We start from the raw sequence: 26,451 nt of genomic DNA, 5'->3' as shown, positions 1-26,451 counted from the left end.
ACAGAAGACAGACTGACTAATATCCTTGACTATACTGACCTCTACTAGGTAGTCAGACAGAAGACAGACTGACTAATATCCTTGACTATACTGACTCTACTGGGTATCCTTGACTATAGTCAGACTGACTAATATCCTTGACTATACAGACCTCTACTGGGTAGTCAGACTGACTAATATCCTTGACTATACTGACCTCTACTGGGTAGTCAGACTGACTAATATCCTTGACTATACTGACCTCTACTGGGTAGTCAGACAGAAGACAGACTGACTAATATCCTTGACTATACAGACCTCTACTGGGTAGTCAGACAGTAGACAGGATGGAGACAGTTCTCCATTCAATCAAAGTTGTCAAATTAATAAATCAATAATGTAGTTTTAAACTGAAGGGTCAACCTTGATCTCAGTTAGAGTATTTTTAAAGGCATATCGATGCCGTCTAGAGATTTACCAAGAGACCTTAACCCCCCACTTTACATTCACATTGTTAATTATACATAAAAGTCCATATATCTTATATGCCTCTAAACACCATATTTTCGATCTTAAAAAATCTACAAAAAATGCTTCTAACGATTAATCAATGAACAACTCTGACCTGATTCTTAAAATGATGTCCGGGTCCAGGTTTTCTCCACTTCTCCCGGGGTGCGTGCCCGTGTGCTCGTGGACATGGGTTTTCTCCACTTCTCCCGAGGTGCGTGCCCGTGTGCTCGTGGACATGGGTTTTCTCCACTTCTCCCGGGGTGCGTGCCCGTGTGCTCGTGGACATGGGTTTTCTCCACTTCTCCCGGGGTGCGTGCCCGTGTGCTCGTGGACATGGGTTTTCTCCACTTCTCCCGGGGTGCGTGCCCGTGTGCTCGTGGACATGGGTTTTCTCCACTTCTCCCGGGGTGCGTGCCCGTGTGCTCGTGGACATGGGTTTTCTCCACTTCTCCCGGGGTGCGTGCCCATGTGCTCGTGGACATGGATTTCACAGGTGTGGTCTCTACATTCAGCAATATGCACGTGAAGCTATAGTACAAGCTTCACGTGCATATATCTACCTGCGTGGGTAGAGTCCGATATTTGCAGCTGCGCACACCTTTTGTAACATGATACCTCGCAAGTACATACAGTGGGGCAAAAAAAGTATTTAGTCAGCCACCAATTGTGCAAGTTCTCCCACTTAAAAATATGAGAGAGGCCTGTCATTTTCATCATAGGTACACTTCAACTATGACAGACAAAATGAGAAAAAAAATCCAGAAAATCACAATGGAGTGGCAATAGAATAAAAGCTTCACATGGGTAACAGTTGGTGTTATGCTCGCCCTGCTCAATTTTTCACCACAAAACAGCAGAGAATTGATAAAGGGTAGAACCATCACCTGCTTTTACTCTATGATTTGACTATTAGATGTTCAATGTTTCTTTTGAAAACATATTTTTTAAAGAATAGTTTCACCATATTAAAACAAGAGTTCGTGTCACGTAACAGGGTTGACCTTAAAATGAGGGGCAGACTCAAATGAATCACTAATCACATTAAATAAATCATCTTTAGAAATGACTTTGTCAAAGCAACAAAATAACTAGGTCTTTACAATGATGGTGAAAAATGTTGGGAATTACTCGATTCAAATCTTTCTAGAAGTGACAATGGGGAGGTACATGTCAAAATGTTAAGTTTTGGCACTTCAGTAAGGCATTATTTATATAAAAAAATGTTTTAATGGAATTCTCCATTTAATCTATATTAAAGGGCACTTTATTTAATATAACAGGCTTTTCTAATCCAATATTGGTGCACAATTTCTACTTAAGGTGGTTGGGGTTCGTTCCTTGTTCCTTGTCAATCATTGGCTCATTGGTGAAATTAGCATTCCGACAATATCTTTAATTAAATCATTCATTCATTTATTAATGCAATTGCAGACAGAAGTTGACAACAGGAACATAGCACACATGTTTCCCAGTATGTTCTGCAAAATAGAAAAGGTCCCAAGTTGCTTTTATCATGCTTGTAGTCAACCCCTTGTGATGTAACTGCCTACACCATTACCTTCTACTCATGAGACCAAAACCATGCCTACACAGCTACATAAACAAGACTTTTAGTGTTATCTAAACGCATAGCAGTAAATGTACAAGTTGATTTATAGTGGAATGTCTGACTAGTCTCTTATCTCTTACTGCAGAGTTCTGTCTTCACAGTCACACATTTCTCAGAGTTTCTTTATAAAAGGCAGAGAGACTAGAAAACAACTGTGGAACAACATTAAACCTCTATAATGAATATATATTGTTAATCTGTAGTCTAGGACCCTATAAATGTAAGGAGGGTGGGGTCTTATAACCCCTCCCCTTCTATTAATACAACATAAGCATAATCAATTGTTATAATACATCAAACATTTAGTACAGCCCCCATCTTGACCCCTAGGTGAACCTCTAACAAGATATCAAAGGGACGCAAAAGGCACTTTTATTGTGAAACGACCCAGTAACTAGCTGGCCTCTGGCACTGAGTAGTTCCCGGTAGTAGTTTAGCCAACTGCTCTTCCCTGACGTGGTACAAAATGCATAATTGATATTTTACATTGATGTTCTGACATTGGTTATATTGGTTATATAAAGGACATTTAAACTGGGTCCAGCACTTCATGAGACACAGCTACAGTATAGTGAATTACCAGGCCAAGTTAATATAACTTTGAAAATACTGCACCAAACAAACCCAACACAGCTGTATGATGATTCAACTGTATTCCTGGACCGTTTTGACATTTATATTGTTTATACATGACACTGCATTATTTGTTCACCCATTGGAGAAAGTGCAGGTATCTTATATTTCTCTAAACACCAGGTTATAATGGGAGATATGTTCATAAAGAATATATAAAACAACTTTGAACAATTCATCAATGAAAGTATTGATCAACAATTAATAAATTAACTTATTTATTATTTTCATCTGCAAACTTGTTTTGTTTTCAGAGGTCACCCTGCTTTAAAATGAGAGATGATGAATGAAGAGACTCTCTAATGTTCAGATGATGAATGAAGAGACTCTCTAATGTTCAGATGATGAATGAAGAGACTCTCTAATGTTCAGATGATGAATGAAGAGACTCTCTAATGTTCAGATGATGAATGAAGAGACTCTAATGTAATGTTCAGATGATGAATGAAGAGACTCTCTAATGTTCAGATGATGAATGAAGAGACTCTCTAATGTTCAGATGATGAATGAAGAGACTCTCTAATGTTCAGATGATGAATGAAGAGACTCTCTAATGTTCAGATGATGAATGAAGAGACTCTCTAATGTTCAGATGATAATGTTCAGATGATGAATGAAGAGACTCTCTAATGTTCAGATGATGAATGAAGAGACTCTCTAATGTTCAGATGATGAATGAAGAGACTCTCTAATGTTCAGATGATGAATGAAGAGACTCTCTAATGTTCAGATGATGAATGAAGAGACTCTCTAATGTTCAGATGATGAATGAAGAGACTCTCTAATGTTCAGATGATGAATGAAGAGACTCTCTAATGTTCAGATGATGAATGAAGAGACTCTCTAATGTTCAGATGATGAATGAAGAGACTCTCTAATGTTCAGATGATGAATGAAGAGACTCCCTAATGTTCAGATGATGAATGAAGAGACTCTCTAATGTTCAGATGATGAATGAAGAGACTCCCTAATGTTCAGATGATGAATGAAGAGACTCCCTCTCTAATGTTCAGATAATGTTCAGATGATGAATGAAGAGACTCCTAATGTTCAGATGATGAATGAAGAGACTCCCTAATGTTCAGATGATGAATGAAGAGACTCCCTAATGTTCAGATGATGAATGAAGAGACTCTCTAATGTTCAGATGATGAATGAAGAGACTCCCTAATGTTCAGATGATGAATGAAGAGACTCCCTAATATTCAGTTTAGGATCCTTAAAGGACAATCAGTATGATCATTGTGATCACTGTTACTCCTACATACATTTTTGAGCCTGAGACTTTCAATGCCAGATTATCAATGACCTTCCTCCCTTCATCTTCCCCCTCACAGACTTTTCTCTCTTCAGTCTCCCTCCTTTTCTCCTCCTCCTCTCTTATCGTTGCTATGGCTGCATCCCTCTTTTTCTCCTCCTCCTCTCTTATCGTTGCTATGGCTGCATCCCTCTTTCTAACCTCCTGTTCCAGTATCTTCCTCAGAGCCTCCTCCCTCCTCCTGACCTCCTCCGCCCTCCGGGTCAAGATGTTTGTCACATGATAGTATCCCCTATTCTCATTCAATAATCCGTCTATCTTCTCCAGCAGCCCTGTGACCTGAGTGAGGTCATCCTTTTCTTTGTTAATGAAGATGTGATGTCTACCACCACACATACTGAGAAGCTTTAAGGAATCACTGTTGTCCTTTAGATACTCCTCCACTGGCTTCCCTTCGAGCTGGTCTCCACCAGTGAACAGCACCATGGTGTATTTAAGGACCTCCTCCTCAAAGTTCTCATTCATCCATTTGACCGTTTTCTTCTCCTCTTCTGTGCACCAGTTGCACAACCTGACCACCAGCAGGAACACGTGAGGTGTTGAGATGTTGATGCATTGAGCTACTTTACCTGCAACTTCCTCAGATGGCAACACATCTGGGGTGTTAATCATAGTTATGTTCTTTCGGCCCACAACAGCATCTTGTTCCTCACACTGTGGCCCATACGAAGGTGAAGCCTCCACTCTAAAGGCCTCTCTTCCCAGGATGGTGTTTCCTGATGCTCTCTTCTCTGATCCAGACTTCCCCAGCAGAACTATCCGTTGCTGAAGTCCCACCTCAGACCCTGCAGAGAGGCAGGACATTTCAAATAGGTTCAACAAGGTTCAATTGAATAATTGAATAACATTAACACTGGAACAAAATGAGAAATAAAGAAAAAATGAGTAAACTCACCGTGTACAGTGACACACAATCGTGTATAACATGCAAGTCCTACCAGGGCAAGTACCAGTATGAGAATCCCCAGAAGACTGATGAAGAAGGCTGTTTTCCATGAGCAGACCTACGAAGGAGAGTCATGGAACCACGTCATGTATATACTGTAGGTCACTATTAGAATTGCACATTTCTGGTAACTTTTCTCAAATTCACAGGTTTTCCAGTAATCTCAGTTGGAGGATTCCTGAAATCAGGAGGGAATGAGCAGGAAATCCAGAATCCTCATTTCTGGAAAACTGGGGAATTTAAGGAAAGTTACCATCATTTTGCAACCCTACTGTACCATCATTTTGCAACCCTACTGTACCATCATTTTGCAACCCTACCATACCATCATTTTGCAACCCTACTGTACCATCATTTTGCAACCCTACTGTACCACCATTTTGCAACCCTACTGTACCATCATTTTGCAACCCTACTGTACCATCATTTTGCAACCCTACTGTACCATCATTTTGCAACCCTACTGTACCATCATTTTGCAACCCTACTGTACCATCATTTTGCAACCCTATCGTACCATCATTTTGCAACCCTACTGTACCATCATTTTGCAACCCTACTGTACCATCATTTTGCAACCCTACTGTACCATCATTTTGCAACCCTATCGTACCATCATTTTGCAACCCTACCGTACCATCATTTTGCAACCCTACCGTATCATCATTTTGCAACCCTATCGTACCATTATTTTGCAACCCTACCCAACCTTTCTTGACGAAATAGTCATTTCACTGGAGACGAAGGAAACTCTACCTGAGTCGCAGTTTGTTCTGTTTCAACATATGTTTCATGGACGTGATGGTCTACATTTGGAACGGTTTTCCTTCCTTCAGTGGCCTCCACCAATGTGTGTTTCATCAGTCCCGAGGCCTGGTAGTGGTCTCTGACATGGTTCTCACAGAAAGTAGCCTTGCAGTCCTGGCAGAACTTCACAGCTTCGTCACTGTGCTGCACACATATGGTACAGTCCTGTCTGGTACCATGTACTATTCTGCTCTCCTGCATCTGGCCTAAAGCAGGCAGAGGGTCCTCAACCGTAGGGCTGTAGAAAGGTTCAAGCTGAATGAAGCCACCCGTTACATGTACGTTTATAACACATGCACGTTTATAACACATGCACGTTTATAACACATGCACGTTTATAACACATGCACGTTTATAACACATGCACGTTTATAACACATGTATAACACATGCACGTTTATAACACATGCACGTTTATAACACATGCACGTTTATAACACATGCACGTTTATAACACATGCACGTTTATAACACATGCACGTTTATAACACATGCACGTCCATAGCGAAAGATCAACAGCATTTACATTTTACATTTGAGTGACTCACAGGAGCAATTAGGGTTAAGTGCCTTGCTCAAGGTCACATTGAGAGATTGGTTGCTGGATTCGAACCAGCAACCTTTATGTTACTGGCCCAAAGCTCTTAACCGCCAGCTCATTATGGTACATGATAGTAGATAAGACAGCATTCAGTGCTATGAACAACAAACACTTTTACATTATAGGAAATCAATAAATATCTCAGGCTAGGATTCCTCATAACACCAAAACAAAGGTGTATATCTGGTTGACATTATGGGCAGACATACTGTACCTCTGATTTATATGAAGACCAGAGCCATATAAATCAATCTCACTGTCTGCTGAGGCGACTGTATACAGGGAGTACTCTGTCTCCACCTGCTGGCTCCTAGCAACAACAAACACAAAGACAAGTGTTTGAAATGTTTGTCAAAAGTGGTTGGAAATCTAAAAAGTCATCCATGTTTTTTCCTTCGGGAGAGTAGAAGTTTGCAGGTGGGTTTGTGAGCCATCTCTGTTATTAAAGTGAACAAAAAAAGATTGACTCATGTTTTACAGGGCATTCAGAAACTATTCTGATCCCTTGATTTTAACCCCACATTTTGTTACATTTCAGGCTTTTTCTAAAATGGATTGGATTCATCAATCTGCACACAACAACCCATACTGACGAAGCAAAAATAGGTTTTTAGAAATGTTTGCTAAATTAATACAAATTAAAAACAGAGATACCTTATTTAGATAAGTATGCTGACCCTTTGCTTTGAGACTGACTCTACATTGAGCTCAGGTGCATCATGTTTCCATTGATTCATCCTTGAGATGTTTCTACAACTTGATTGGAGTCCACCTGTGGTAAATTCAATTGAACGGACATCATTTACAATATAAATAATGTATAAGGTCCCAGAGTTGACAGTGTCTGTCAGAGCAGAAACCAAGCCATGAGGTCCAAGGAATTGTCCGTAGAGCTCCGAGACAGGATTGTGTCAAGGCACAGATCTGGGGAATCATACCAAAACATTTCAGCAGCATTGAAGGTCCCCAAAAATACAGTGGCCTCAATCATTATTAAATGGAAGAAGTTTGGAACCACCAAGACTCTTCTCTTCCTAGAGCTGACCCCCCTGTCAAACTGAGCAATCAGGGGAGAAGGGCCTTGACCAGGGAGGTCACCAAGAACCCGATGGTCACTCTGACAGAGCTCCAGAGTTCCTCTGTGGAGATGGGAAAACTTTCCAGGACAACCATCTCTGCAGCACTCCACCAATCAGGCCTTTATGGTAGAGTGACCAGATGGAAGCCACTCCTCAGTAAAAGACATGACAGCCCACTTGGAGTTCGCCAAAAGGCACCTAAAGGACTCAGACCATGAGAAACAAGATTCTCTGGTCTGATGAAACCAATATTGAACTCTTTGGCCTGAATGCCAAGTGTCACTTCTGGAGGAAACCAGGCACCATCCCTATGGTGAAGCATGGTGGTGGCAGCATCATTTTATGGGGATGTTTTTCAGCGGCAGGGACTGGGAGACTAGTCAGAATCGAGGGAAAGATTAACAGAGCAAAGTACAGAGAGATCCTTGATGAAAACCTGCTCCAGAACACTCAGGACCTCAGATTGGGGCGAAGGTTCACCTTCCAACAGGAAAACGACCCTAAGCACACAGCCAAGACAACGCAGGAGTGGCTTCGGGACAAGTCTCAATGTCCTTGAGTGGACCGCCAGAGCCTGAACTTGAACCCGATCGAACATCTCTGGAGACCTGAAAATAGCTGTGCAGTGACATTACACATCCAACCAGACAGAGTTTGAGAGGATCTGCAGAGAAGAATGGGAGAAACTCCCCAGGTATGCCAAGCTTGTAGCATCATACCCATGAAGACTTGAGGCTGTAATCGCTGCCAAAGGTGCTTCAACAAAGTACTGAGTAAATGTGATATCAGTTTTTTTGTTTGTAATAACCTGTTTTTGCTTTGTCATTATGGGTATTGTGTGTATATTGATGAGGGGGAACTATTTCATCCATTTTAGAAAAAGGATGTGACGTAATCAAATGTGGAAAAAGTCAAGGGGTCTGAATACTTTCCGAATCCACTGTAGACAAATATTTCAGAAGACAGCATCTCACCATTTCACAGAGGTACGGTTGAACGTTATTGGTTGACACATGGACCGACCACTGTTCCTGCTGGGACAAAAATAATATGATTTTCAACTACAGCTTGAGTTAAAACTGGTCCTACTTTATTTGGACATTACTGTTCATATTTATTAAATACTTATTTTAAATTAAATACAATCACGAAACATGTCATTTTATAGCTACAAATGTTGTTCTAAAATGTCTAGTTTTTCTCTCGCATAATTGAATTGGTAACACTTCACTGACTATAGGTAATAGGAAACTCCACTTACCTCGTTTCATCCGAGCTCATGTTATCAGTTACTTGGGTTGGCAGCAATGTATCCGTTTCCCCTGGGACAGAACCTATATTTTCTTTATTTCTATCTCTTGGTAATCAGGATTGGCAGCCACTTTATGATGCTATGATACAAAGTACAACAATGGGCACAAACAAGACTGAAAAGGCTCAATTAATAAAATGCGTAATCTAGGCGCAAGTATGTCGGTTTTTGGGCGACGCAACCAAATTCACATAGAAATGTGAGTTGTAGATCTGTCACTCATTGAAAGCATGTCTGAGCATGTCTGAGCGATAGATGCAATCTATGTACGGCCGTTTCTATGCTTCCCGTTCATAAGTTTCATTTTTGGGTCTTTTAACTTTCGGTTTTGTAGATCAGCTTCAAACAGTTGAAAAATACTGTGTTTTGGGTTATTGAAAATATGTTTCACAGCATTTAATAATGGCATAATGGATAGCTTGTTTTGTCACATGAACTGAAATAAGAGAAGGACCATTAGAATTTTATCAACCAGAGCAATTTTTACATAGCTACCTATGTAAAGTTTACAGTATTTGTCAATGTTTTGTTCATACCTTTTCTAGTTTAAATAAAGACAATTATTCTAGAGTGATTGAAATTTGATTCAACAACTTTATACAGTACAATTAGTGTATGCTTTGGTGATAAAATTTCACTTATATTATAAAAAAGATTTTACGAAGATACATATCAAATCATTTTACTTTTTGTGGTAGTCATCTTCAAAGTTGTTTCCGCGGGTTGCAAAAAGCAAAATGAGCATTTCACGAGCTGAATTCAATGTTAAAGGCTTTGAAAATAAAAAGCTTGGTATAAGCTCAGTGTTGTGTTGACATTTAACAGAGATGGTGAGAAATCTTTTTAAAAGTACAGCAATTTCTAATTAATATGAAAGTGTATACAAAAATATGAAAATACTACATGTCACATGTCTCAAAATCGATATCCATCTTACCTCTCTATATTATATCCTGCTGATAAGAGAAGATGACGAGTTTAACGTGAAAGTGAGCTTCTCATGTAAAAAAAGAAAAAAGTCTGTCCCACTCAATCTTGTCTTCTTCTTCTTTTTAGTATCATAGCGTTTGCACATTTTGTTTGTGAATGTGGCCAACTACTGTTCGGGAGTTGGTGTTCAATCATGTTACATTTTGTGATACAAATTAAAAAAGGAAGGAAAATAAAATATTGCACCACCAACTAACCCTACACATATATATCACTATTTCATAAAAATACAAATAAAAAACACCAATCCATTCCACTACTTTGACCCTATATGCTAATGCACCTTGCCACCAGGCTGGGAGGATGGGACACCACCACTAAACACACCCTGTAACTCTTCTGAAGCTCCATTCCACTACTTTGACCCTATATGCTAATGCACCTTGCCACCAGGCTGGGAGGATGGGACACCACCACTAAACACACCCTGTAACTCTTCTGAAGCTCCATTCCACTACTTTGACCCTATATGCTAATGCACCTTGCCACCAGGCTGGGAGGATGGGACACCACCACTAAACACACCCTGTAACTCTTCTGAAGCTCCATTCCACTACTTTGACCCTATATGCTAATGCACCTTGCCACCAGGCTGGGAGGATGGGACACCACCACTAAACACACCCTGTAACTCTTCTGAAGCTCCACTGAAGTACTTCTCTGCAGCTGCCTCCACCACATCTATTCTCTGTGGTTGACGTTCCGTTTCTGCGGTACAGCTGATGACCATTGCTATGAATGCTAAGAAGCCAACCTTACTGAAACATATATCACTCGTTGGCCTATTCCTCTGTGCTGGCACAAATCTACTACTCACAGGGATCCTCTCGGGGTTCCTCACCGTTAACCCATCCTCCTCTACTTTCTTCTCTGGCCCAGCATACCAATGAAGAAAGTAGAGGATGCACTACTCTGACTCTGGTCACCTCCACTTGACACTCTCGCTCCGGACACTTCCGATCCCCAGCAACATGGGCAACCCTACAGTTGACACACACAAATGTATCTACTGAAACTACACAATATTTTATCCCATGCCCCCTGCCCCCCTGCCCCCCTGCACACTTCCCACATCTTGGATTCTCCCTCCTACACACTGCTGCAACATGACCATAAACGTTGCACCTGAAACACTGCAGTGGATTCTGGACAAAAGCTCTAACAGGATAACTGATAGAGCATATACCAGTGGAGGCTCCTCAAAGGAGGAAGGGGAGGACCATCCTTTTAGAAAAAAAATATACTAAATATATGAACATGTCACCAAATAATTGAAATAAACACTCTGTTTTGCAATGAAGGTGTACAGTAGTTAGTTTCCGTCCTCCTCTGAGTACATTGGCTTCAATACAAAAACCTAGGAGGCTCATGGTTCTCACTCCGTTCCATAGACTTACACAGTAATTATGACAATTTACAGAGGACATCCTCCAACCTATCAGAGCTCTTGCAGCATGAACTGACATTTTGTCCACCCAATTAAAGGATCAGAGAATGAATCTAGTACTGAAAGCATAAGCTACAACTAGCTAGCACTGCAGTGCATAAAATGTGGTCAGTACTTAACTCAAAAAGAGAGAAAGACAATAGTTGAACAGTTTAATTTATTCAAAAATTAAGGATAACCATGATAGTGAGGGAGAGAGAGAGCTAACTACATTTCATAGTATTTTTTTTCACATTCACTTACTTAGCTAGCTATCTAGTTTAGTCTACTCAAACACTCGGCTCAAACACAGAGGGACGCTATGTTAGCTAGCTGGCTATGGCTATCAAACACTGGAACTCCTCAAGGTAAGCTTTTGGTTTTATACATTTATTGCCACCGGCGCCTGCCGGTGTAAATGCTAAACTGCTTGCTGACTGTACACTGTACTACATGATTGTAGCGGGTTTATTAATGCATTAGTTCTGTTAGCTATGTTGACTATGATGTTAGATAATATGGTGACAATGATGTAGGCTTTGTGTTGGTTAGCGGTTATGATTTGAAGGTTTGGCTTGGAAAGTTTTTTTCCGCCTGGTCCCAGACAGCTGATGTGTTTACATACACTAAGTGGACTGTGTCTTTGAACAGCTTGGAAAATTCCATGTTTTTAGAAGCTTCTGATAGGCTAATTGACATAATTTGAGTCAATTGGAGGTGTACCTGTGGATGTATTTCAAGGCCTACCTTCAAACTTGGTGCCTCTTTGCTTGGCATCATGGGAAAATCAAAAGATATCTGCCAAGACCTCAGAAAAATAATTGTAGACCTCCACAAGTCTGGTTCATCCTTGGGAACAATTTCCAAATGCCTGAAGGTACCACGTTCATCTGTACAAACAATAGTATGCAAGTATAAACACCATGGGACCACGCAGCCGTCATACCGCTCAGGAAGGGGACACGTTCTCCAAGAGATGAATGTACTTTGGTGCGAAAAGTGAAAATCAATCCCAGAACAACAGCAAAAGACCTTATGAAGATGCTGGAGGAAACCGGTACAAAAGTAAAACGACTCTTACATCGACCCAACATGAAAGGCCACTCGGCAAGGCAGAAGCCACTGCTCCAAAACCGCCATAAATAAGCCAGGCTACGGTTTGCAACTGCACATGGGGACAAAGATCGTACTTTCTGGAGAAATGTCCTCTGGTCTGATGAAACAAAAATAGAACTGTTTGGCCATAATGACCTTCGTTATGTTTGGAGGAAAAAGGGGAACACCATCCCAAGGGGAACACCATCCCAACTGTGAAACACGGGGGTAACAGCATCATGTTGTGGTGTTGCTTTGCTGCAGGAGGGACTGGTGCACTTCACAAAATAGATGGCATCATGAGGAGGAAAATGATGTGGATATATTGTGGCAACTCAAGACATCAGTCAGGAAGTTAAAGCTTGGTTACAAATGGGTCTTCCAAATGGACAATGACACCAAGCATACTTCCAAAGTTGTGGAAAAATGGCTTAAGGACAACAAAGTCGAGGTATTGGAGTGACCATCACAAAGCCCTGACCTAAATCCTATAGAAAATGAGTGGGCAGAACTGAAAAAGCATTTGCGAGCAAGGAGGCCTACAAACCTGACTCAGTTACACCAGCTCTGTCAGGAGAAATGGGACAAAATTCACCCAACTTATTGTGGGAAGCTTGTGGAAGGCTACCCAAAATGTTTGACTCAAGTTAATCAATTTAAAGGCAATGCTACCAAATACCAATTGAGTGTATGTAAAATACATAAAAGCTGAAATAAATCATTTGCTCTACTATTATTCTGACATTTCACATTCTTAAAATAAAGTGGTGATCCTAACTGACCTGAGACAGGGGATTTTTACTAGGATTAAATGTCAGGAATTGTGAAAACCTGAGTTTAAATGTATTTGCCTAAGGTGTATGTAAACTTCCAACTTCAACTGTATTTATACTGTAAATGTTGCAAAGATTTTGATCTTGTAATTATGTAATTGCAATACAATATGTATATGTTTGGAAAAGCAGTATTTGAAAACCTGTCCGTTGTATGCAATGCTGATTTAAAAAAACATGTTGACAAATGTGTTTTATCAACACTTTTCTATTCCAAGAGATGTAACGGGAATGTTGCCTGTGTTAAACTGTAGACCAGAATGTAGTACACATACAGGCTTTAGCCAGTAAGGTTCTTGGTCTACAAGGCTTTAATAAAGAGAAGTTAGTCACAGTTTCATATCAATGTTTTCATGCCAGAATAATCATCCAAAGGAATCATGTTAACCTGTCGTTCCAAAGTCTACCAATGCTTAACGTTTGACCTTTTGGAAAACTGGACGTTTCAGGATGTAAGAATCTTGACCTCAGCAATGAATGAATACATGACACCCTGCCTGACCTGTCATAGAAGTCCTCTTACAAAACAGAGTTCATCTAAAACCAACCTATTTTGATACATCCTGTATCTGCAATTATTACTGTCATGACCTGACCCTTTAGTCTCCCGGGGAGCAGTCTAGTCAATGATAGTGGTGTGTGGGATACCGGACGATTCCGCACTGGCCCCCACCTCCACACCCGCTTCTCTAAATGGCTGAGGTATAAAAGACTGTTGTGGAGTAAGGACGATGGCATACAGTCTGGTGGTTCCACCTGCATCACATTTTCACACTTCCACAGTGAGTGTTTCCTTTACATTTCAAACTACAGAGCAGCCAACCAGCATCATTTGATATGAATATTCTATTTTTAAGAGTATACTGTATGTGTGATAACCTATTTCTTATTGGTATTTATGTGCAGAGTGTCAAGAAAATATGAAAATCAACCTTTTTTTGCATTCTTCTTGTGGCAGCTGAGGAGCATGGCCTCCAGTATTCTAAGTCGTCATCTTACTTCCTCTCTGAGACACAGCCGTGGGTTGTCTGCTTCAGGTAAGAGGAGAGAAACTTCTATATGGCTTACCATAGTAGATCTATCAAAATGGATGAATGCTACAACCATGTCTCTGTCACGAACAAATACAGTCATGGGTGGTAAAAGTCTACAATTTACTTGAAAGGCAAGGCACTCTGGGAAATATTTCAATAAGGCTTTACACGAAGCAGTGTGTTCATTTAACACTGTTCCTGTGTGTATATGGGTCCACAGACTCCATACTTTCAGTGTTAATTTAACACTGTTCCTGTGTGTATATGGGTCCACAGACTCCATACTTTCAGTGTTAATTTAACACTGTTCCTGTGTGTATATGGGTCCACAGACTCCATACTTTCAGTTCCTGTTAATATTAACACTGTTCCTGTTCCTGTGTATATGGGTCCACAGACTCCACACTTTCAGTGTTAATTTAACACTGTTCCTGTGTGTATATGGGTCCACAGACTCCACACTTTCAGTGTTAATTTAACACTGTTCCTGTGTGTATATGGGTCCACAGACTCCATACTTTCAGTGTTAATTTAACACTGTTCCTGTGTGTATATGGGTCCACAGACTCCATACTTTCAGTGTTAATTTAACACTGTTCCTGTGTGTATATGGGTCCACAGACTCCACACTTTCAGTGTTAATTTAACACTGTTCCTGTGTGTATATGGGTCCACAGACTCCATACTTTCAGTGTTAATTTAACACTGTTCCTGTGTGTAACACTGTTCCTGTGTGTATATGGGTCCACAGACTCCATACTTTCAGTGTTAATTTAACACTGTTCCTGTGTGTATATGGGTCCACAGACTCCACCACTTTCAGTGTTAATTTAACACTGTTCCTGTGTGTATATGGGTCCACAGACTCCATACTTTCAGTGTTAATTTAACACTGTTCCTGTGTGTATATGGGTCCACAGACTCCACACTTTCAGTGTTAATTTAACACTGTTCCTGTGTGTATATGGGTCCACAGACTCCACACTTTCAGTGTTAATTTAACACTGTTCCTGTGTGTATATGGGTCCACAGACTCCATACTTTCAGTGTTAATTTAACACTGTTCCTGTGTGTATATGGGTCCACAGACTCCACACTTTCAGTGTTAATTTAACACTGTTCCTGTGTGTATATGGGTCCACAGACTCCACACTTTCAGTGTTAATTTAACACTGTTCCTGTGTGTATATGGGTCCACAGACTCCATACTTTCAGTGTTAATTTAACACTGTTCCTGTGTGTATTTAACACTGTTCCTGTGTGTATATGGGTCCACAGACTCCATACTTTCAGTGTTAATTTAACACTGTTCCTGTGTGTATATGGGTCCACAGACTCCACACTTTCAGTGTTAATTTAACACTGTTCCTGTGTGTATATGGGTCCACAGACTCCATACTTTCAGTGTTAATTTAACACTGTTCCTGTGTGTATATGGGTCCACAGACTCCACACTTTCAGTGTTAATTTAACACTGTTCCTGTGTGTATATGGGTCCACAGACTCCACACTTTCAGTGTTAATTTAACACTGTTCCTGTGTGTATATGGGTCCACAGACTCCACACTTTCAGTGTTAATTTAACACTGTTCCTGTGTGTATATGGGTCCACAGACTCCACACTTTCAGTGTTAATTTAACACTGTTCCTGTGTGTATATGGGTCCACAGACTCCATACTTTCAGTGTTAATTTAACACTGTTCCTGTGTGTATATGGGTCCACAGATTCCACACTTTCAGTGTTAATTTAACACTGTTCCTGTGTGTTCCTGTGTGTATATGGGTCCACAGACTCCATACTTTCAGTGTTAATTTAACACTGTTCCTGTGTGTATATGGGTCCACAGACTCCACACTTTCAGTGTTAATTTAACACTGTTCCTGTGTGTATATGGGTCCACAGACTCCATACTTTCAGTGTTAATTTAACACTGTTCCTGTGTGTATATGGGTCCACAGACTCCACTGTTCCTGTGTGTATATGGGTCTTTCAGTGTTAATTTAACACTGTTCCTGTGTGTATATGGGTCCACAGACTCCATACTTTCAGTGTTAATTTAACACTGTTCCTGTGTGTATATGGGTCCACAGACTCCATACTTTCAGTGTTAATTTAACACTGTTCCTGTGTGTATATGGGTCCACAGACTCCACACTTTCAGTGTTAATTTAACACTGTTCCTGTGTGTATATGGGTCCACAGACTCCACACTTTCAGTGTTAATTTAACACTGTTCCTGTGTGTATATGGGTCCACAGACTCCATACTTTCAGTGTTAATTTAACACTGTTCCTGTGTGTATATGGGTCCACAGATTCCACACTTTCAGTGTTAATTTAACACTGTTCCTGTGTGTATATGGGTCCACAGACTCCACACTTTCAGTGTTAATTTAACACTGTTCCTGTGTGTATATGGGTCCACAGACTCCATACTTTCAGTGTTAATTTAACACTGTTCCTGTGTGTATATGGGTCCACAGACTCCATACTTTCAGTGTTAATTTAACACTGTTCCTGTGTGTATATGGGTCCACAGACTCCACACTTTCAGTGTTAATTTAACACTGTTCCTGTGTGTATATGGGTCCACAGACTCCATACTTTCAGTGTTAATTTAACACTGTTCCTGTGTGTATATGGGTCCACAGATTCCACACTTTCAGTGTTAATTTAACACTGTTCCTGTGTGTATATGGGTCCACAGACTCCACACTTTCAGTGTTAATTTAACACTGTTCCTGTGTGTATATGGGTCCACAGATTCCACACTTTCAGTGTTAATTTAACACTGTTCCTGTGTGTATATGGGTCCACAGACTCCACACTTTCAGTGTTAATTTAACACTGTTCCTGTGTGTATATGGGTCCACAGACTCCATACTTTCAGTGTTAATTTAACACTGTTCCTGTGTGTATATGGGTCCACAGACTCCACACTTTCAGTGTTAATTTAACACTGTTCCTGTGTGTATATGGGTCCACAGACTCCATACTTTCAGTGTTAATTTAACACTGTTCCTGTGTGTATATGGGTCCACAGACTCCACACTTTCAGTGTTAATTTAACACTGTTCCTGTGTGTATATGGGTCCACAGACTCCACACTTTCAGTGCTGATTTAACACTGTGTTTTTTATTGTTTTTACACTGGAGAATTAGCTGTTTAGTGATTGGTAATGCTGGCTTCTCACATGCTACTTATAGAAAGATAGTACATATTCAACATTATGGTAATAACTAATAAGTTCAACACAATGATAATTGGAAGAAAGGAGATTGTGGAATGTCTTGTGAGTTTCTGAATGTTCCTGTGTGTATATGGGTCGTTCCTGTGTGTATATGGGTCTACATTATGTTATTTAACACTGTTCCTGTGTGTATATGGGTCTACAGACAACTTTCATGTTAATTTATCGCTACATTATGTTATTAACACTGTGTTTTTTATTGTTTTTACACTAGAATGTTATTATCGCTACAATATGAAAGATATTATCGCATTACATTATGTTATTATCGCTACAATATGATGTTATTATCGCTACAATATGGTATTATCGCTACATTATGTTATTATCGCTACATTATGTTATTATCGCTACATTATGTTATTATCGCTACATTATGTTATTATCGCTACATTATGTTATTATCGCTACATGATGTTATTATCGCTACATTATGTTATTATCGCTACATTATGTTATTATCGCTACATTATGTTATTATCGCTACATTATGTTATTATCGCTACATTATGTTATTATCGCTACATTTAATCACCCGGTGGCAGGAGAACTTTTCTGCAGCGCAGGACATTTTAAACTTGTGTATTTGAGGTTTTAAAAAGGCTTCTGAAGTTTGTCATTTCCACTTTGAAAATGTCGGACTTGATTTTCGCTTACGGAAAATGTATCAAACCCTACAAAAATGTCCATGAATTATCCCGTTACTGGCTCAAATGAAGATCCTACAGGTGTACTTTCTGTCAGTCAAACAAGCACCATGTCTTTGAGCCATTCAACTTCCCAGAACAAGACTCAACTGGAAAACACAGTTGATCATTAATTCCCACCTCTGCGCACTCCTCTTGATCCAACTCATTACAGATTAATATCTAGCTTCCTCGTGAGGTATTTGTGATTTGCCGTACTGTGACTTCCCACTGATTGGATGCGTTTTTGGCGTTGGCACAAAACTTCAGAACTCAAATAACCCATAGAATCTCATTCCCATTGTCCATAGGACACCGCCATCAGCAAACAACCGCTAAAAGAGTTGAGGAAGTTGAGTTTGATGGTCCTTGTATGAAGACGGAGGTTCCAGGTCCCAGATCTAAGGTAACTCAATGGATCAACACTCAACCATATCACACCTAGGACCAGACCTACTAAGTTTATCACACCAAGGACCAGACCTACTAAGTTTATCACACTTTTGCAACGGCAAGAAAAATGACACTATTAAAGACAGTTTTATGGGATTGTGTTTCATTCTCATGTGGAAAAAAATGCTTAGTAAATCTGTCCCTCACTGCAATGTGCCAACTGTCTAACGGTATTGTTGTCTGTTAGTTCGGGTATCAGGGATGGTAAGGGGAACAACATATTTTTTAACAATTTAAAACGGTCTATGAAAGGTTTGTGAAATATCTTGTGACTATTAACATTGGCCAGGCCAAAGCTCTCAGGGATCAATCAATTACGCATCATTCAAAGCACTTTAAATTCAGGGCCTGGTTGTTTCTTAAGTACTGGTAGTATCCATTCATCTCCACTGTTGTTCTCCACAGATCCTAGCACAACAACTGGAGAGTATTCAGGTAAGAAATACACATAACCCACTCTGATTTATATGATATAATATGAATGAAATGCCACTGCTGAAGGACAAAAAGAGAGGCGGTGAAGAGAAATGTCCACATCCAGAAAAAAAGTGGCTTATTCTCCTTGATGTCCTCTGTCCACAAGTCATATCACATCGGATTTGTACGATGCGTCATGTGTAACGGCACCAGTGAAGATAGCCTCTTCTCTGTCCCCCTTGAACATCTCTGGACATCTCTCTACAGAGTGTTGTCCAGCTGAACATCTCTGTCCCCCTCTACAGACATCTCTCTGTCCCCCTCTACAGAGTGTTGTCCAGCTGAACATCTCTGTCCCCCTCCAGGTGAACATCTCTGTCCCCCTCTAGAGTGTTGTCCAGGTGAACATCTCTGTCCCCCTCTACAGAGTGTTGTCCAGGTGAACATCTCTGTCCCCCTCTACAGAGTGTTGTCCAGGTGAACATCTCTGTCCCCCTCTACAGAGTGTTGTCCAGGTGAACATCTCTGTCCCCCTCTACAGAGTGTTGTCCAGGTGAACATCTCTGTCCCCCTCTACAGAGTGTTGTCCAGGTGAACATCTCTGTCCCCCTCTACAGAGTGTTGTCCAGGTGAACATCTCTGTCCCCCTCTACAGAGTGTTGTCCAGGTGAACATCTCTGTCCCCCTCTACAGAGTGTTGTCCAGGTGAACTTCTTCTGTGACTATGAGGAGAGTAAAGGTAACTACCTGGTGGACGTGGATGGGAACCGCATGCTGGATGTCTACACCCAGATCGCATCCATACCCATAGGTGGGTATTCTACAGGACCCAGAGTTGTTCCTGGTCAGGTCACGTGGTCAGGAAAAACTCTTGGCCACAAGGATGAGTCAAAGCACTGAAAGACCCAAACACTTCAAATGTAAGTTTTTCTCTGTGTGATTTCCAGGATACAATCACCCGGCACTCACAAAAGTCATGACGGATAAGAAAAATATGGTAAGCAGTAAAGTTGATCTTGAGAATTGAAAGACATTTGATTTGCCATTGATAATGTGTTACTATTTTCTACAATCTGTGTCAGAGTACGTTTGTCAACCGACCAGCTCTTGGGATGATGCCACCAGAGCAATTCTCTGAGAAGCTTGTCAACGGCCTGATGGCAGTAAGTTTGATTTCAAATACACCTCGGAATATAACATCACAGCCTGTTTAACACTATTACTAACCATGCATACATTTTCAAGACATATTGTAAACACAGAGGACCACATTGGAAATAAGTGTTCAATGATACTGTATTGTGTTATCCCCTGGACTTTGTACTTCATTAACGGATTCAAACCCAAGAATAAATGGAATGAAATCAAATAACTCAAGCTCTTACATGACTGGTGCACTTCCTCCATTTATCCACTAGGTGGCACCGAAGGGCTTCAGCCGGGTCCAGACCATGGCCTGTGGATCCTGCTCCAATGAGAACGCCTACAAAGCCATCTTCATCTGGTACAGAGTAAGGGCAGGACCATGGATAGTAACGCAATTCTAAAGTCTATATTAAATATGGGCTGTATATATAGCATGCTTTTACTCTATGTGTTTCTTAGAACAAGATGAGAGGAACTCCGGAACCAACTCCAGAGGAAGTAAGAACTAGTGTCATCAACCAGGTAGGTAACTCACACTCCCTCACAACTCTCCTGTTTGTCCTTTTGTTATATAGGGCCAGCAGTTTCTCAGGCTGGTGTTCTCTCGTTCTTTTTCCAGGTTCCTGGCTGCCCTGACCTGACTCTTCTGTCCTTCATGGGCGGATTTCACGGAAGAACTCTGGGTAAGACTTTAATATGTACTTACATAGTAGTTACTTAGGCTGATACAATCTGACTAGGGTACTGAGTGAGTACACACGGTACTTACATAGTAGTTACTTAGGCTGATACAATCTGACCAGGGTACTGAGTGAGTACACACGGTACTTACATAGTAGTTACTTAGGCTGATACAATCTGACCAGGGTACTGAGTGAGTACACAAGGTACTTACATAGTAGTTACTTAGGCTGATACAATCTGACTAGGGTACTGAGTGAGTACACAAGGTACTTACATAGTAGTTACTTAGGCTGATACAATCTGACCAGGGTACTGAGTGAGTACACAAGGTACTTACATAGTAGTTACTTAGGCTGATACAATCTGACCAGGGTACTGAGTGAGTACACAAGGTACTTACATAGTAGTTACTTAGGCTGATACAATCTGACCAGGGTACTGAGTGAGTACACAAGGTAGTAGTTACTTAGGCTGATATAGTAGTTACTTAGGCTGATACAATCTGACCAGGGTACTGAGTGAGTACACACGGTACTTACATAGTAGTTACTTAGGCTGATACAATCTGACCAGGGTACTGAGTGGGTACACACGGTACTTCCAACTGGGATGTAGGTAATTGCAATGACAATACATAGGTTTTTAGAACCACCTAATATCAAGTCTGAACTCAAGGCTCTTCTATTCTCCCAGGCTGTCTGGCCACCACTCACACCAAGGCCATACAGAAGCTAGACGTGCCGTCTTTTGACTGGCCCATCGCCCCCTTCCCCCAGCTGAGGTACCCCCTGGACCAGTTCGAGAGGGAGAACGCACGGGAGGAGGCACGCTGCCTGGAGGAGGTGAGTCTCTCTCTATATATACAGTATCTCTTCTTCCTAATCTGACCATCCAACTGACTCTCATCCCTTATTCCTCTCATCAATCCATTCCCATCCAACTCACTCTCATCCCTTATTCCTCTCATCAATCCATTCCCATCCAACTGACTCTCATCCCTTATTCCTCTCATCAATCCATTCCCATCCAACTGACTCTCATCCCTTATTCCTCTCATCAATCCATTCCCATCCAACTGACTCTCATCCCTTATTCCTCTCATCAATCCATTCCCATCCAACTGACTCTCATCCCTTATTCCTCTCATCAATCCATTCCCATCCATCTTAACTATCCTTTCTTTCATCCTCCCCCCTGACCTTCATTCCTGCCTCTATTCCTCTCATCTCTTGTTCAATCCCTCCCATCTCAGGCGGAGGACCTGATAGTGAAGTGGAATCAGAAGGGTCGGCACGTGGCGGGGGTGGTGATCGAGCCAATCCAGGCAGAGGGAGGGGATAACCACGCCTCCTTCGACTTCTACAGGAAGCTCAGGGGAATCACCAAGAAGGTAGAGAAAGGATCCTTACTGGTTTGACAGAGTACAGAGCATCTGGAGGCATATGAATCATGCTGACAATCTAACTGATTTGATTCTCTTGATTTTTAGTGAAAATGATCAAATTAGTAGATATTGAGTAGAATTCCTTTAATTGAGACTTGGTATAAGCCACACCTACCAAGGTGTGTTTTATCAAATACTTCTTTAAATACATTGATTGGTAAATAATATGAAGCTATCAAGGTACACTCATCTAGAAATCAGTACTTTACTGTGTAAGTACACTGTAAACAGTATTGTGATTACACAGGTCTTTAGTCATTTCAACCTACTGACCTTTGTGTGTCCGTCAGCATGGCTGTGCCTTCCTAGTGGATGAGGTGCAGACAGGGGGTGGGTCTACGGGGAAATTCTGGGCCCACGAGCACTGGGGATTGGACGACCCCGCTGACATCGTCTCCTTCAGCAAGAAGATGCTGACAGGAGGATACTACCAGAAAGATAGCTTTCAGCCTGACAAGGTAGTGTGTGTGTGTGGGTGGGTGTGTGTATGTGTATGTATGTGTGTGTGTATGTATGGTACTTTTATAACAACCTTTTGACCTTATTTTCTTTCCTGCTCTTCTCCCATCTCCTCTTCTCATCTCTTCTCTCCTCACTTCTTCTCCCATCTCCTCTTCTCCTCTCCTTTCTCTTCTCTCCTCACTTCTCCCATCTCCTCTTCTCCTCTCCTTTCTCTTTTCTCCTCACTTCTTCTCCCATCTCTTCTCTTCTCCTCTCCTCTTATTCTCTCCTCCTCTTCTTTCTCTTCTCTCCTCACTTCTCCCATCTCCTCTTCTCTCTGCTTCTTCTCTCCTCTCCTGTTATTTTCTTCTCCAGCCGTTCAGGATCTTCAACACGTGGCTTGGAGACCACACTAAGAACCTGTTGCTGACCGAGGTCATAAAGGTCATCAAGACAGAGAACCTGCTGGACCAGGCCAAGAAGTCAGGCAAGGTCATGCTGGAGGGACTCTACGACCTACAGGTGAGTTAGAGTCAAAGGTTAGGAGTCACTGTTAGGGGAGTGAAGAATGATCACTGTTTGATATTTACTGTGGTTGTGTTATGAGTAGAGGGAGAGTGGTCGTTTGTAGTGTGTGTGTATGAGACAGCATGCATCACCCCGCTCCTCTCTCTTCAAGGATAAGTACCCCCACTTGCTCAGTAAAGCGAGGGGCATCGGGACGTTCTGTGCCATCGATGTTAAGGATGAAGACACACGCAACCTCCTCCTCCTCAAGGCCAGGAATAAGGGTACGACTCTTAGCATGTAGGATCTGATGATTCCTCTAAGCCAGGAATAAGGGTAAGACTCTTAGCATGTAGGATGTGATGAATTCTCAAGGCCATGAATAAGGGTAAGACTCTTAGCATGTAGGATCTGATGAATCCTCTAGGCCAGGAATAAGGGTAAGACTCTTAGCATGTAGGATCTGATGAATCCTCAAGGCCAGGAATAAGGGTAAGACTCTTAGCATGTAGGATGTGATGAATCCTCTAGGCCAGGAATAAGGGTAAGTCTCTTAGCATGTAGGATGTGATGAATCCTCCAGGTCAGGAATAAGGGTAAGACTTTTAACATGTAGGATCTGATGAATCCTCTAGGCCAGGAATAAGGGTAAGACTCTTAGCATGTAGGATGTGATGAATCCTCTAGGCCAGGAATAAGGGTAAGACTCTTAGCATGTAGGATGTGATGAATCCTCTAGGCCAGGAATAAGGGTACGACTCTTAGCATGTAGGATGTGATGAATCCTCCAGGTCAGGAATAAGGGTAAGACTCTTAGCATGTAGGATGTGATGAATCCTCTAGGCCAGGAATAAGGGTACGACTCTTAGCATGTAGGATGTGATGAATCCTCCAGGTCAGGAATAAGGGTAAGACTCTTAGCATGTAGGATGTGATGAATAAACTAAAAGAATAAGACTATCAATTTAGCAAGATTATCAAATGATTCAAGAACATGCAGGACAATATCCAGCATAATATTTACTAGCTTAGTATCAATAAGGTACATCCATATCACTTACATTCAGTAGTACTATCAAGTGAATCGCTGATTCGTTAGTAAAGAATGAATACTATTTATGATGTTGTTTTCTTGTTCCAGGTGTGGTTCTAGGGGGCTGTGGAACCCAGTCTATCCGGTTCCGACCAGCTCTGGTGTTCAAGGAACACCATGCTCATCTCTTCCTGGATATCTTTAATGACGCAATCGCTGAGCTCAAGTAGAGTCTACACAGGAATCCAATGTGGCCCTGCTCAAACAGACCCATACTGTCAATCTGCAGTGAAGAGGTTGACACTCCTCCAATCAATCAAATGTATTTACAAAGCCCTTTTTACATCAGCTGATGTCACAAAGTGATTTTACAAAAATCCAGCCTAAAACTCCAAACGGCAAGCAATGCAGATGTAGAAGCACGGTGTCTCGGAAAAACTCCCTAGAAAGGCAGGAACCTAGGAGGAAACCTAGAGAGGAACCAGGCTCTGAGGGGTGGCCAGTCCTCTTCTGGCTGTGCTGGGTGGAGATGAAGGGTGTACGGCCATTAAGGCCAGATGGTTCTTCAAGATCTTCATAGACGACCCTCAGGGTATACACTCCTGTATATTACTGTACATTATTTCACTCCAACTCTTTAAGAAAATGATTTCCATAAATGACTGTGGGATGATTGATTGCAATGGACTTTATGAAGGTCAAATAACTGTAGACATTTTCTGTATAGTGTTTTGTGTACTGTACCTTAAAATAAACCCGTCAAATATGTGTTGCTTAAATGATCAGGGTGTATTTATTGAAGGCTGTGAGTCTGAGCAGCTGTCCAACACAAAATGTCACTGTTTCTTTTGGTCACACACAGTAGTCAAGAAATGGGACAAAACAGACTGCAGTATATGTAGGTAGGCATCTCTTTAGCTGCTGAATATACAACATTTTAAATGCTCACAACATAAAATACCCTTTTCACACCACTGTGTCAACCCAGACCTAACTGCTGGCTCAGATCTTTTCAGCACAGTTCCAGGAACTATAGTGGATGCTTGGCTGGGCTCTGTTCGGCTCAGTACAGCCTGGTTTGGCTCTGAAAAGCCCTATAAAAACATCAAATCAAAGTCCCAAACACTTTCTCAAAGGCCTGCCTATCCACCACACGTCCCAGTCTAGTGGAGAAGTACAGCGTCTCCGAACTACTATATCGCTTCAACCTCAATATAGTCTCCCCTATGGAGTCCCCGGTGTCCCCCAGAGTCATAACGTCCGTCACGGGCAGATACACGTCCTTCCTGCGTCCCCAGAACGTCAGGTGAGAAACTTTCAGCGTCGTCTGGGACTCATCCAGGTACATCATCCCGACGACGCGTCTCAGGTAGTGACTAGCCGAGAAGAGCATGACGGCTGCGAACGCCGCTATCCCCGTGCTGTAGCTAACCAGTAGGTACGAAGCATCTCCTTGGAAATACATGTAGTATACGGGCGGGAGTAAGAGCATGGTGATTCCGGTTTGGATCAGTTTGAGTCTGGAGACCGCTCTCAGGAGTTTGATGTGAGGTAAGGAGTAGATGAGGTTGTATTTTGGGGTGGATAAATCAGAGTATTTGGTGAGAGCAGTGACGTGGGGGGATGGGGGTACTGGGTGGCTGTGTTGGATACTAGGCGTCCATCTTGGGTCCAGTCGGGTGACTACATGGGGTTGTGGGCCACAGATTAGTGACCTCAAGCTGCCTCTCAACACACAGTATCCTCTGCAGTGGGCCAGCACATGGTAGGACAGCCAAGGGAAGAGTGTTGTAGACCTATGCTGTGGGATAGAGACAGAGAGAGGGTAGGGTAGAGGGCAACAGATGGAGACATGAGAAATACAAAAATACTTTGTTTTTGTTTAAAACTACTAGCTGTTTAGAGAGCAAGAAGCCATACAACAGAGAACCGATTATTTTTGCTGCATCCTCATTCATCCAATTTATTCTAACGGTATTATGTTTTACTCTATTCTATATTAGTGGCTATACAACTGACAGTCTAATATTGAGTCAAGCGACAATAAGAAATAACTAATTTACCAACCATGTTAGCTGGCTTCTATCTTGCAAAATATGTGAGAAAACTTCTCAGGAATGTATCATTCACGCTGTTAGCCAGATGGCTAGGTCAGACCTTGCACTTTGGCACAGGAAGTAATTTACCCAATGTTCCAAGAGCAATTCCGCCCT

The 26,451-nt window shown here is 41.5% G+C and overlaps 3 protein-coding genes across 5 annotated transcripts; 1 reads left to right on the top strand and 2 right to left on the bottom strand.

Moving 5' to 3' along the window:
• Positions 1–3,335: 3,335 nt before the first annotated feature.
• LOC124015992 (GTPase IMAP family member 4-like) lies at positions 3,336–9,867 on the bottom strand. 3 transcript variants are annotated; one of them, XM_046331508.1, is made up of 8 exons: positions 9,735–9,867; positions 8,747–8,876; positions 8,460–8,519; positions 6,621–6,716; positions 5,755–6,043; positions 4,948–5,056; positions 3,776–4,837; positions 3,336–3,668 (listed from the first exon to the last, which is right to left on the bottom strand). In XM_046331508.1, the coding sequence occupies exons 2-7, from the start codon at positions 8,764–8,766 to the stop codon at positions 3,954–3,956; spliced, it is 1,458 nt and encodes a 485-aa protein (XP_046187464.1). In that variant the 5' UTR covers positions 8,767–8,876; positions 9,735–9,867; the 3' UTR covers positions 3,336–3,668; positions 3,776–3,953. The 3 variants fall into 3 exon arrangements, with proteins under 3 accessions (XP_046187464.1, XP_046187465.1, XP_046187463.1); XM_046331509.1 differs by having other exon boundaries at positions 8,460–8,516; XM_046331507.1 differs by lacking the exon at positions 9,735–9,867 and having other exon boundaries at positions 8,747–9,716.
• A 3,978-nt stretch (positions 9,868–13,845) lies between these two features.
• Positions 13,846–25,006, top strand: LOC124015551 (4-aminobutyrate aminotransferase, mitochondrial-like). The gene is made up of 16 exons (XM_046330837.1): positions 13,846–13,923; positions 14,100–14,178; positions 18,425–18,519; positions 18,972–19,001; positions 19,677–19,794; positions 19,931–19,980; positions 20,066–20,146; positions 20,402–20,494; positions 20,589–20,651; positions 20,749–20,812; positions 21,507–21,655; positions 22,066–22,203; positions 22,548–22,715; positions 23,074–23,220; positions 23,378–23,489; positions 24,347–25,006. Exons 1-16 carry the CDS (start codon positions 13,873–13,875, stop codon positions 24,466–24,468), a joined length of 1,560 nt encoding a protein of 519 aa, XP_046186793.1. The 5' UTR covers positions 13,846–13,872; the 3' UTR covers positions 24,469–25,006.
• Positions 25,005–26,448, bottom strand: tmem186 (transmembrane protein 186). The gene is made up of 2 exons (XM_046330839.1): positions 26,306–26,448; positions 25,005–26,039 (listed from the first exon to the last, which is right to left on the bottom strand). The coding sequence occupies exons 1-2, from the start codon at positions 26,306–26,308 to the stop codon at positions 25,344–25,346; spliced, it is 699 nt and encodes a 232-aa protein (XP_046186795.1). The 5' UTR covers positions 26,309–26,448; the 3' UTR covers positions 25,005–25,343.
• Between the last annotated feature and the right edge of the window lie 3 nt (positions 26,449–26,451).

Source organism: Oncorhynchus gorbuscha, linkage group LG26, assembly GCF_021184085.1.
Source record: "Oncorhynchus gorbuscha isolate QuinsamMale2020 ecotype Even-year linkage group LG26, OgorEven_v1.0, whole genome shotgun sequence".
NCBI classification, from domain to species: Eukaryota; Metazoa; Chordata; class Actinopteri; order Salmoniformes; family Salmonidae; genus Oncorhynchus; species Oncorhynchus gorbuscha.
This window is presented reverse-complemented; position numbering and strand designations above follow the sequence as displayed.